At 44.0% G+C, this 12,179-nt stretch overlaps 1 protein-coding gene across 2 annotated transcripts in view; it reads left to right on the top strand.

Moving 5' to 3' along the window:
- SMCHD1 (structural maintenance of chromosomes flexible hinge domain containing 1) overlaps positions 1 to 12,179 on the top strand; it is a 185,915-nt gene that overhangs the window by 98,186 nt on the left and 75,550 nt on the right. For both annotated transcript variants that reach the window (XM_075213372.1, XM_075213373.1), the window contains 2 exons: positions 6,426 to 6,653; positions 9,911 to 10,059. In XM_075213372.1, the coding sequence (XP_075069473.1) occupies positions 6,426 to 6,653; positions 9,911 to 10,059 (377 nt within the window). The remainder of the gene's footprint in view (positions 1 to 6,425; positions 6,654 to 9,910; positions 10,060 to 12,179) is intronic.

Raw genomic sequence — 12,179 nt, 5'->3', positions numbered from 1 at the left:
TGAACTTTTATGAATCGCACCAATAAATGTACCTGGACTGCGTAGAGGAGTGGGTCACCACAATATATATTAAAAACCCTGAACTTTTATGATTCGCACCAATAAATGTACCTGGACTGCGTAGAGGAGTGGGTCACCACAATATCTATTAAAAACCCTGAACTTTTATGATTCGCACCAATAAATGTACCTGGACTGCGTAGAGGAGTGGGTCACCACAATATATATTAAAAACCCTGAACTTTTATGATTCGCACCAATAAATGTACCTGGACTGCGTAGAGGAGTGGGTCACCACAATATATATTAAAAACCCTGAACTTTTATGATTCGCACCAATAAATGTACCTGGACTGCGTAGAGGAGTGGGTCACCACAATATATATTAAAAACCCTGAACTTTTATGAATCGCACCAATAAATGTACCTGGACTGCGTAGAGGAGTGGGTCACCACAATATATATTAAAAACCCTGAACTTTTATGATTCGCACCAATAAATGTATCTGGACTGCGTAGAGGAGTGGGCACTGGGCACCACAATAAAATATATAAAAAACCTTCAACAGATCTGCATTACACTACACATACGGCTGCTCCTCCATCCTCTCCATCATATACATGTTGGAGTTTTAGCGTGTGACAACCTCTTGTTTTTGATAATGTCAGTGCATTTGGAATATTTTTCAATTTGCCCCACACCACTGAATGTACTTTATCTATGATACGCAATACGCATCTATCTATCTTGACTGCGTAGTGTGGTGGCCCCGGTACACAATTTGGTACCGAGGCCACAATATAATTTAAAAACCCTCCACGTGTCGGAATTCCACCAAACAAGTATCTGGACTGCATAGTGGGGTGGCCCCGGTACCCAATTTGATACCAGGGCCACAATACCTCCTCCAAACATGCTCCAGACAATTCGTCATTGACAGACCCCAGACAGACAGGGTCGTAGTGTTATTGTTTGACTTTGTAAACCCAAAAAAATGTCCCTGTTGCACATAGTCGTGCAATGAAGACTGACTTTTTCATTTAAAGGCACGATCTTTAAAGTGTCAGAAAAAGAGAGAAGACACAGGAGAGGAGAGTTGTAGCTGGGGACCTGGGGTGGAAGCTCCCAGGCTCCCCCAGCATTGCCTGGAAGTCTGAGCGTGGTGACTGAGCCAGGGCAAGGAATGTGTGCCCTGGATGAGGGGGAGAACTCCATGCCACTATAGTGAACCCAAGAGAGAGGGGGACACTGCACATGGAAGAGGCCCTGGAGTGAGGGCTGCTACAAGAGGCATGGTAGCTGTAGTGTCAGATCCTGAGGCTGAGAGTACACAGAGTGACGTGTCAGAGCACAGGAGACATTATCCCCGCAGAGGAGGGATGAGCTGCAGTTGAGAGGTCTGTTGTTGAAATAGGACATGCACACTTTAACAAACCAATCATTTCAGCGACAGGGCCTACCAAACAACTTTGACTGAAATGATTGGTTTGTTTGGGCCCCCACACCAAAAAAGCTATTCATCTCTCCCTGTACAGACTAAACAGGCTCTACTGAGGCAAGATGTCGTCCTCATCCTCAACCTCTGATTCCTCTCCCCCTACAGTGTGTACTTCCTCCTCATCACACATTATCAATTCGTCCCCGCTGGACTCCACAACCACAGGTCCCTCTGTAGTATCTGGAGGGCAGTGCTGTACTTCATTGAGGAATTGATTATTCATTTTTATAAACATCATTTTTTCAACGTTGTGAGGAAGCAACCTCCTTCGCCGCTCACTGACCAGGTTCCCCGCTGCACTAAAAACTCTTTCCGAGTACACACTGGAGGGGGGACAACTCAGGTAAAATAGAGCCAGTTTGTACAGGGGCTTCCAAACTGCCTTTTTTTCCTGCCAGTAACAATATGGACTGTCTGACATGTCTACTTGGATGGTGTCAGCAAAGTAATCATCCACAATTTTTTCTATTGTGACAGCATCCAATGCAGCGAGAGTAGACATGTCTGCAATGGTTGGCAGGTCCTTCAGTCCGGACCAGATGTTATCAGCATCCCCGCCAGTGCCTCTTTTGGGAAAACTGAGCTTTTTCCTCGCAGCCATAGATGTGGAAGAAAATGAGGGTGGAGCTGTTGGCATGTCACGGTCCTCTTCAGAGGACAATCTCCTGACCAGCAGGTCTTTGCACCGCTGTAGATTTGTGTCCGCCGGAAACAGAGACACAACATACGCTTTAAACCGAGGATCGAGCACGGTGGCCAGAATGTATTCCTCTGACTTTAAAAGAGTGACCACCCTCGGATCCTGGCAAAGCGTACGAAGGGCTACATCCACAAGAGCTACATGCTTGCTGTAATCGCAATGGCTTACCAGCTCCTCCCTCACTTTCTCCAGCTGCTTCTGCAACAGCCTGATCAGGGGAATGACCTGACTCAAGCTGGCAGTGTCGGAACTGACTTCTCGTGTGGCAAGTTCAAATGGCTGCAGAACCTTGCACAACACGGAAATCAGTCTCCACTGCGCTTGACTCAGGCGCATCCCCACTCCTTTGCCTATGTCGTAGGTGGCTGTGTAGGCCTGAATGGCCTTTTGCTGCTCCTCCATCCTCTGCAGCATATAGAGGGTGGAGTTCCAGCGCGTCACAACCTCTTGTTTGAGGTGATGGCAGGGCAGGTTCAAGCTTTTTTGATGTGCCTCTAGTCTGCGGTAGGCACTGGCTGAATGCCGAAAGTGTCCAGCAATTTTGCGCGCCACCGCAAGCATCTCCTGCACACCCCTGTCACTCTTGAGGTAATGCTGCACCACCAAATTAATGGTGTGGGCAAAACATGGGACGTGCTGGAAATTGCCCATATTTAATGCCCGCACAATGTTACTGGCATTGTCTGACACCACAAATCCCCATGAGAGTCTAAGTGGGGTAAGCCACTGGGAGATAATTTCCCTCATTTTCTCTAATATGTTGTCAGCGTTGTGCCTCTTATTAAAGCCTGTAATGCACAATGTTGCCTGCCTTTGCATGAGCAGCCATTTTGTAGATGCTGCTACTGATGCAGCTGTTGCTGTTGCTGCGGAAGGGGATGCATCTACCCAGTGGGCTGTCACAGTCATATAGTCCTTCGTTTGCCCAGAACCACTTGTCCACATGTCCGTGGTTAAGTGGACAGTGGGTACAACCGCATTTTTAAGAGCACTGAGGACACTTGATCGTACTTCTCTGTACATTTTTGGTATCGCCTGCCTAGTGAAGTGGAATCTCGAGGGGATTTGGTACCGGGGACACAATACCTCCATCAACCCTCTAAATCCCACTCCACTGATGGCGGACACCGGGCGCACGTCTAACACCAACATTGCAGTTACAGCCGCAGTTATACGCTTTGCAATAGGGTGACTACTATCGTATTTGGTGGTCATGGCAAACGACTGTTGGACGGTCAATTGTTTGGTGAAAGACTTAGCGGTCTTACGACTTCCCCTCTGGGAAGATGACCGACTAACAGCAGCAACAGCAGCAGTGGCAGTAGTAGGCGTACCGCTGCAGGATTCCTCGGATGAATCCCGTATTGAGGAGGACTCAGTCTGGCTGCTGACTTGGGCTGCAGGACTGAATCTGATGGAGATTGTGAAGGAAGTTGACGAGGAGGGTGTTGCTGGTGTGTATCCAACTGGACCACGGGATTTAGGTGTCCCTGTACCGATGAGGGTCCTAGCCCCAGTTCCTGAACTAACCACTGAACTATGAAGGTTATTCAGGTGACGTATAAGGGAGGATGTTCCTAGGTGGGCAAGATCCTTACCCCTGCTTATTTGAGCTTTACATAAGCTACATATTGCCATACATTGGTTGTCTGGATTTGGATAAAAATAACTCCAGACCGAAGAGGTGCATTTTTTGGTCTTCTGACCAGGCATGACGATGGGCTTTTTCATCCCATGGACATCAGCTGTTTCCCCCCCTGGTGCCTCATTTACAATAACCACATCACCATCCTCATCATCAAGTTCCTCCACAGCGCCAGCTACATCATCAATAGCCTCCTCCCGAGCCACCTCTTCCCGTACAGTGATGGGAAGGTCAGGCTTGACAACCACCAACACCCTTGGACTCGCCTTGGGGATTTGTGATAATTTCTCTTTAGAAGGCAGAGTTGTTTGCTGTTTTGTTGCTGACAGCATAACTCTCTTCAATTTTTTGTAGGGGGGGGGAGGAGGAGGAGGGCTAAGATCCGTGGGTGAAGCTGAACCACTAGTCATGAACACGGGCCAGGGCCTAAGCCGTTCCTTGCCACTCCGTGTCGTAAATGGCATATTGGCAACTTTACGTTTCTCCTCAGATGATTTTAAGTTTCTCTTTTTGCTACTTTTTCTTAACTTGGGCTTTTTGGATTTTACATGCCCGGTACTACGAGATTGGGCATCGGGCTTGGAAGACGACGTTGATGGCATTTCATCGTCTATGTCATGACTAGTGGCAGCAGCTTCAGCATTAGGAGGAAGTGGGTCTTGATCTTTCCCTACTTTATCCTCCAAATTTTTGGTCTCCATTATATGTAGCACAAGATACTGCAGAATGTGTGAACTTGGTAATATTGCAGTACCAATGGACTTATACTGCTGGATTGGTTTTGCAAATTTGGTTATAATTATTATATATTTTTTTTTTTTTTATTTTTTTTTACTTTTTTTTTTTTTAAAAAAAACTTGGGAATAGTGGGGAAATAACTATGCCCTTAGAAGCACAGAGCACAGGACACAGCACCACTGGACTGAACAGGACACGGCACAGGACCCAGCAGCACTACGGAACTCAGCAGGACAGAGCACAGGACACAGCACCACTGGACTGATACTGCAGAATGTGTGAACTTGGTAATATTGCAGTACCAATGGACTTATAATGCTGGATTGGTTTTGCAAATTTGGTTATAATTATTATATTTTATTTATTTTTAAATTTTTTATTATTTTTTACTTTTTTTTTATTTTTTAAAAACTTGGGAATAATGGGGAAATAACTATGCCCTTAGAAGCACAGAGCACAGGACACAGCACCACTGGACTGAACAGGACACGGCACAGGACCCAGCAGCACTACGGAACTCAGCAGGACAGAGCACAGGACACAGCACCACTGGACTGATACTGCAGAATGTGTAAACTTTGTAATATTGCAGTACCACTGGACTTTTACTGCTGAATGTGTGAACTTGGTAATATTGCAGTACCAATGGGCTTATACTGCAGGATTGGTTGTGAAAATTTTGTGGTAATTAAAAAATATTAATGTAGTTTTTGGTATTTTTTAAAAAAACTTTTTTTTATTTTTTTAAACACAGGGGAATATTGGGGAAATAACTATGCCCTTAGAAGCACAGAGCACAGGACACAGCACCACTGGACTGAACAGGACACAGCACAGGACCCAGCAGCACCACTGACCTCAGAAGGACAGAGCACAGCACACAGCACCACTGGACTGATACTGCAGAACACAGCACAGCACTAAACAGCACAGCACTAAACAGCACAGCACTAAACAGCACAGCACTAAACAGCACAGCACTAAACAGCACAGAACTAAACAGCACAGAACTAAACAGCACAGAGGACCACCTAACACACCCTCCCTCTACCCTGATCAATGCCCGAGTGAAGATGGCGGCGACTAGCGGGGAATTTATAGGATCCGAGTATCGCGAGATCCGACAACGGGATTATGAGTCAGAGCCTCAGTTTCACTTTTGAATTTGGCGCCAATACCCGGATCTGTCTCGGATCCGACTCGGATCCGCAACGTTCGGGTGGGCTCGGATTTCAGAAATCCGAGTGCGCTCATCCCTAGTAAATACTTCACAGGCCATGGTACATCTAGATACCAACAAAAGTTTGATGCACCGAAGAAAGGGTGCAGAAATGTTTTTTTTTTTTTCCTTTTGGGATGATCAGATATCCAGTTCATCAGATTATATTGAGCAATATATGGTGACACCCAGTGTAGAATTGTTCTCGCCACTCTTATGGGAACTATGTTCTATTGAACAGTCATTCGGAATACCATTCTGCTCTTATTACTTGAACTGCAGAAGGCTCAGTGTAGAATACCTGGAGAATAACATGGTTTAGTGAAATTCCACAGCTTTACAATTACTCTTTCACTTACTCAAGAGTAATATGTGACAGTTTTTTATTTTACTCTTGAGAAAGAGACTGAAAGTTGTGAAACATTTTCAGCTATAAATACAATTTAAAATTATTTAAATAGTTTTATTCTTTGCAAGGTCAATCTTGAAAAGTGATAGCTCAGCTGACAAATTTAGGCATCCACTAGACAGATAATCTGCTCTTGTGTTTTCTTTCAATGCAAGCAATCCAACAACGGGAAAGAAAACTTGCATGTGTTAATGGCCTCTATTTTTTTAATGTAGAGTTGCAAGGAAGTGAAAGCAGTGGAAAAATCTATTAAACTTCAGCCAAGCACCAATATTGCAAAACTTCAGATACTGAGTGTGGATGGGGAAAAGGCCATTCAAATTAAACATAAAGATGAGATTAAGTGGATTGTAGGAGACTCCATGCAAAATCTTATTTTTCAAATATATGATGAGGGGGATAGAGAAGTCCTCATTACACCTGCACTTGCAGAAAAAATCAAGGTAAGTCAAATTATTATAATTATTTTTTTTAACCCTATTAGTAAGCAGTTGCTTTGACCATATTAAGGAATAATAGCTGAATTCGTGTGGCTAAAGAGATGCTGTTATTTCTCTCAATGACAACATAGAGTTTGAACAAAAACAGACATAGGTCCTCTGCACTCACCATGTACAGACTGGGGTGCAAGAGGGGGTTGCCCACATTGTATAGACAAGAAAACAGGGATACTCTGCACTCTCCAAACACATAATTAATGCTATATCAAGTACTGTTTTATATTAAAAACAGGGAATGTTAGTTCCACATATTGCAATATATGTTAAGCTGACCAACTCACGCCAAAGTCTTCCCATTCTGATCAGTCCTAACATGATCAAATGCTATGCTATTTTATCTGGGCTTAAGGCTTACCTGCACACAGCTTTTAAAGGCAAGTCTTTCCCTAGCACTAGCAGCCATGGGAGACCTGGGACTCACCTGACACAAGTTGGAATTAATTAATGTAAAGAATGGGGTGCAAGAGTCATGGGACTTACATTGTATAAACAAAAACAGACATAGGTCCTCTGCACTCACCATGTACAGACTGGGGTGCAAGAGGGGGTTGCCCACATTGTATAGACAAGAAAACAGGGATACTCTGCACTCTCAAAACACATAATTAATGCTATATCAAGTACTGTTCTATATTAAAAAACAGGGAATGTTAGTTCCACATATTGCAATATATGTTTAAGCTGACCAACTCACACCAAAGTCTTCCCATTCTGGTCAGTCCTAACATGATCAAATGCTATGCTATTTTATCTGGGCTTAAGGCAGTGGTTCCCAAACTTTTTCAGTTCACGGCACCCTTAGAGTCTCCAAATTTTTTCAAGGCACCCCTCCAAAATAATTACTGAGCAGTCCTGTTTTAGAAGTAGTTGGGTCAAAAAAATGTAATAAGTATTTAGGTCAGGACAGAAATACTTATTTAGTTGTATGCAAAAATGCCCCCTCTACATCCAGACACACTGCCCCCTCTGCATCCAGTCACTCTGCCCCCTCTCACGCTGCCCCCTCTCACGCTGCCCCCTCTGATGCTGCCCCCTCTGTCATGCTGTCCCCCTCCTCTGTCACGCTGTCCTCCTCCTCTGCCCTCTGTCACGCTGTACCCCTCATCTGCCCTCTGTCACACTTCCCCCTCTGCATCCAGGCACTCTGCCCCCATGCACTCTGCCCCCTCTGCAGCCCTCTGTCACGCTGCCCCCCTCTGCAGCCCTCAGTCACTCTGCAGCCCTCAGTCACTCTGCAGCCCTCAGTCACTCTGCAGCCCTCAGTCACTCTGCAGCCCTCAGTCACTCTGCAGCCCGCTGTCCTCCTCTGCAGCCCGCTGTCCTCCTCTGCTGCCCGCTGTCCTCCTCTGCTGCCCGCTGTCCTCCTCTGCTGCCCGCTGTCCTCCTCTGCTGCCTGCTGTCCTCCTCTGCTGCCCGCTGTCCTCCTCTGCTGCCCTCCTCTGCTGCCCCGCTGTCCTCCTCTGCTGCCCCGCTGTCCTCCTCTGCTGCCCCGCTGTCCTCCTCTGCTGCCCCGCTGTCCTCCTCTGCTGCCCCGCTGTCCTCCTCTGCTGCCCCGCTGTCCTCCTCTGCTGCCCCGCTGTCCTCCTCTGCTGCCCCGCTGTCCTCCTCTGCTGCCCCGCTGTCCTCCTCTGCTGCCCCGCTGTCCTCCTCTGCTGCCCCGCTGTCCTCCTCCGCTTCTCCCAGCCATAAAAAAAAGAAAGAGCACATAAACTTACCAATCCGCCGGGCACCGGGACCCAGCAGCCTCCTCTCCTGCAGCTGTCACTGACGTCGATATTCAGTGACAGCTGCGGGAGAGAGGAGGCTGCTGGGTCCCGGTGCCCGGCGGATTGGTAAGTTTATGTGCTCTTTCTTTTTTTTTATGACTGGCCCGCGGCACCCCAGTGACAGCGCCGCGGCATCCCTGGGGCCGCGGCGCACAGTTTGGGAACCGCCGGCTTAAGGCTTACCTGCACACAGCTTTTAAAGGCAAGTCTTTCCCTAGCACTAGCAGCCATGGGAGACCTGGGACTCACCTGACACAAGTTGGAATTAATTAATGTAAAGAATGGGGTGCAAGAGTCATGGGACTTGCATTGTAACATAGAGTTTGAACTGTTTAAAGTATCGATCAGAAATGCATATCGGTGTGCCTAGATAATTAATATTTCTAGCCAAATACATAAATTAGAAGCAATCTAACAATTGGATTACTTTTTGGAAATGTGATATATTTGGAGAAATGTATTTTAAAATTTTTACAAAACGATGAAATTAGAAAACTCAGAAATGAGAATAGGTAGGAAAGTTACTGATTTAGTAAGAAAATATAAATCTCTGAATGTAAATACATTGTAATGTTTAGCTGGTTTGTAACACTCTGAAATTTTGTTGTTTGTTAAAATGGCTTTAGGGTTAAGATGCATATCAAAAAGGATAGAGGGGATAGCATAGTTGTGTTCAAGTTCTGAGGTGTATCAGGATGGAGCTCTGTATTCTAATTTTCACTGTGGAGTATGAATCTGAGCATAATGGGTTCCAGGCCTATTTGTTTCAGCATATCTTCAATGCAGAGCCACTCAACACATTAGTGGTGCGGAGTATTACTGCCATTCACTGTTGCTTGGTGTAGGTTTGTTTAAAAAAGGGACAAACTTCACCTGATCAAGGCTTGTAAGGTTGGGCAACAAGTTCTTATGGCAGGTGTGGCCAGACTTCTTGACTCTGATCTACTTTGCTACCACAGTACATAATATAATATTTATTAGGTCAGCAAGGCAATGGAATGTAAAATATCATCAAACATATACATTTCTAATAAAGGAAGCAGCCAATATAAAACATTTCATTATATTTAATTAATTGGTCATTATTCACATTCATTATATTTCATTCATTGTTCATTCATTATTATCGCAATATTGGAGACAGAAGTTTCCATAAAAAATAACTTAAGCTGAGCATGCTCAGTATTATAACATCAACTATGTTAGTGAGCTCGTTAGTATCGTCATTAAGGAGAAGATGCTCTGTGAGTGCGAGGGGAGGTAACGGAAATAATGTGTGCCCAGAGTTCTAAAGAACAACACGTGGAATTGAGTCTGCCCCTAAGAATGAATGATTTTTCCCTTTTCAACTTGTTGGAATATGGTTGTGGAATGATCTATATTATTGCATGTAAATAACTTACATTCTTCTTTTTCATTCTACAATTGTGACAGGTTAATTGGACACCCAATGTTAGCAAAGAGAGATTGTTAAAAGGTCTTTTACCTGATGTTGATGTGTCTACTTCAGTTAGTGACATTCGATACTGCCAAGTGACTTTCCATGATGAAAATGTTTCTTTGGAGAGTGCATTCACAATCAAGTATGTTTCACCTTGTTTAACATTTATTTTAAAAGTTTAATAAAATGTGTGGTATTCTTTTGTTTAACTATTTCATGACTGGGGTATTTTATAAATCCGTGATCAGACCACAATGTAAATGTTTGTTAAACTGATCATTTCTATGTATTTTGTGTATCTACATCATCCACATCATCACCATTTATTTATATACCGCCATCAATTTTGCAGCACTGTAGAGAGAATATTTGTCATTCACATCAGTCCCTGCCCCATTGGAGCTTAACTAATGTTAATTTTGTCAGTAGCCAATTTACCTACTAGTATTTTTTTGGACTGTGGGAGGAAAACCACACAAACACGGGGAGAACATACAAACTCCACACAGATAAGGCCATGATTGGGAATCGAACTCTTCACTTCTTAGTAGATTTCACACTATTTATATAACTATAAACACACAGTGGTAGATTGATCCCATGCAGAAGACATAGTAGGTTCACTTTTATATAGTCTTCAGTTTATTTTAGTCTACAGATAAATGGTCGCCACTTGTATAGCCTAGTAATCAAGAGACACACTGTAAAATAGAACTTAATTCACCTGAAATTAATGTTCTGGTAAAACTTTATTTAGGATCTTTCCCTCTCTCATTTATTTCTTTGTTACTCAACATCATTCTCAGCATCTATGTTAGGACACAGGCAGGCCTATATTTCTGTCTGTGTCATCCGATGTACAGTCAAGTCCGTAAATATTTGGACATCGACACAATTCTCATATTTTGGGCTCTATACACCACCGCAATGGATTTGAAATGAAACTAACAAGATGTGCTTTAACTGCAGACTTTCAACTTTAATTTGAGGGTATTTACATCCAAATCAGGTGAACAGTGTAGGAATTACAACGGTTTCTATATGTTCCTCCCACTTTTTAAGGACACAATCCTACATCAAACTTTCACTTTTAATACTTTGTTGCAAATCCTTTGCAGTCAATTACAGCCTGAAGTCTGGAACTCGTCTGGTGACGTAGACATCACCAGACGCTGGGTTTCATCCCTGGTGGTGCTCTGCCAGGCCTCTACTGCAAATGTCTTCAGTTCCTGCTTGTTCTTGGGGCATTTTCCCTTCAGTTTTGTCTTAATCAAGTGAAATGCATGCTCAATCAGATTCAGGTCAGGTGATTGACTTGGCCATTGCATAACATTCCACTTGTTGGCCTTAAAAAAAACTCTTTGGTTGCTTTTGCAGTATGCTTCGGGTCATTGTCCATCTGCACTGTGAAGCGCCGTCCAATGAGTTCTGAAGCATTTGACTGAATATGAGCAGATAATATTGCCCGAAACACTTCAGAATTCATCCTGCTGCTTTTGTCAGCAGTCACATCATCAATAAATACAATGAAACCAGTTCCATTGGCAGCCATACATGCCCACGCCATGACACTACCATCTACCGTTTTGGATCATGAGCAGTTCCTTTCCTTCTCAATACTCTTCTCTTCTCATCACTCTGGTACAAGTTGATCTTTGTCTCATCTGTCCATAGGATGTTGTTCCAGAACGATAATGGCTTTTTTAGATGTTGTTTGCCAAACTCTAATCTGGTCTTCCTGTTTTTGTGGCTCACAAATGGTTTACATCTGGTGGTGAACCCTCTATATTCACTCTTGTGAAGTCTTCTCTTGATTGTTGACTTTGACACATATACACCTACCTCCTGGAGAGTGTTCTTGATTTGGCCAACTGTTGTGAAGGTGTTTTTCTTCACCAGGGAAAAAATTCTTCTGTCATCCACCACAGTTGTTTTCCGTGGTCTTCCGGGTCTTTTGGTGTTGCTGAGCTCTCCGGTGCGTTCTTTCTTTTTAAGAATGTTCCAAACAGTTGATTTGGCCACACCTAACGTTTTTGCTACCTCTCTGATGGGTTTGTTTTGATTTTTCAGCCTAATGATGGCTTGCTTCACTGATGGTGACAGCTCTTTGGATCTCATATTGAGAGTCGACAGCAACAGATTCCAAATGCAAATGTCACACCTAGAATCAACTCCAGACCTTTTACCTGCTTAATTGATGATGAAATAACGAGGGAATAGCCCACACATGTCCATGAAATAGCTTTTAAGTCGATTGTCCCA

This window comes from Mixophyes fleayi, chromosome 5 (genome assembly GCF_038048845.1).
Source record: "Mixophyes fleayi isolate aMixFle1 chromosome 5, aMixFle1.hap1, whole genome shotgun sequence".
Classification (NCBI taxonomy): Eukaryota; Metazoa; Chordata; class Amphibia; order Anura; family Limnodynastidae; genus Mixophyes; species Mixophyes fleayi.
Note: the sequence above shows the minus strand (reverse complement) of the source record. Positions and strands in the feature narration are given on the sequence as shown.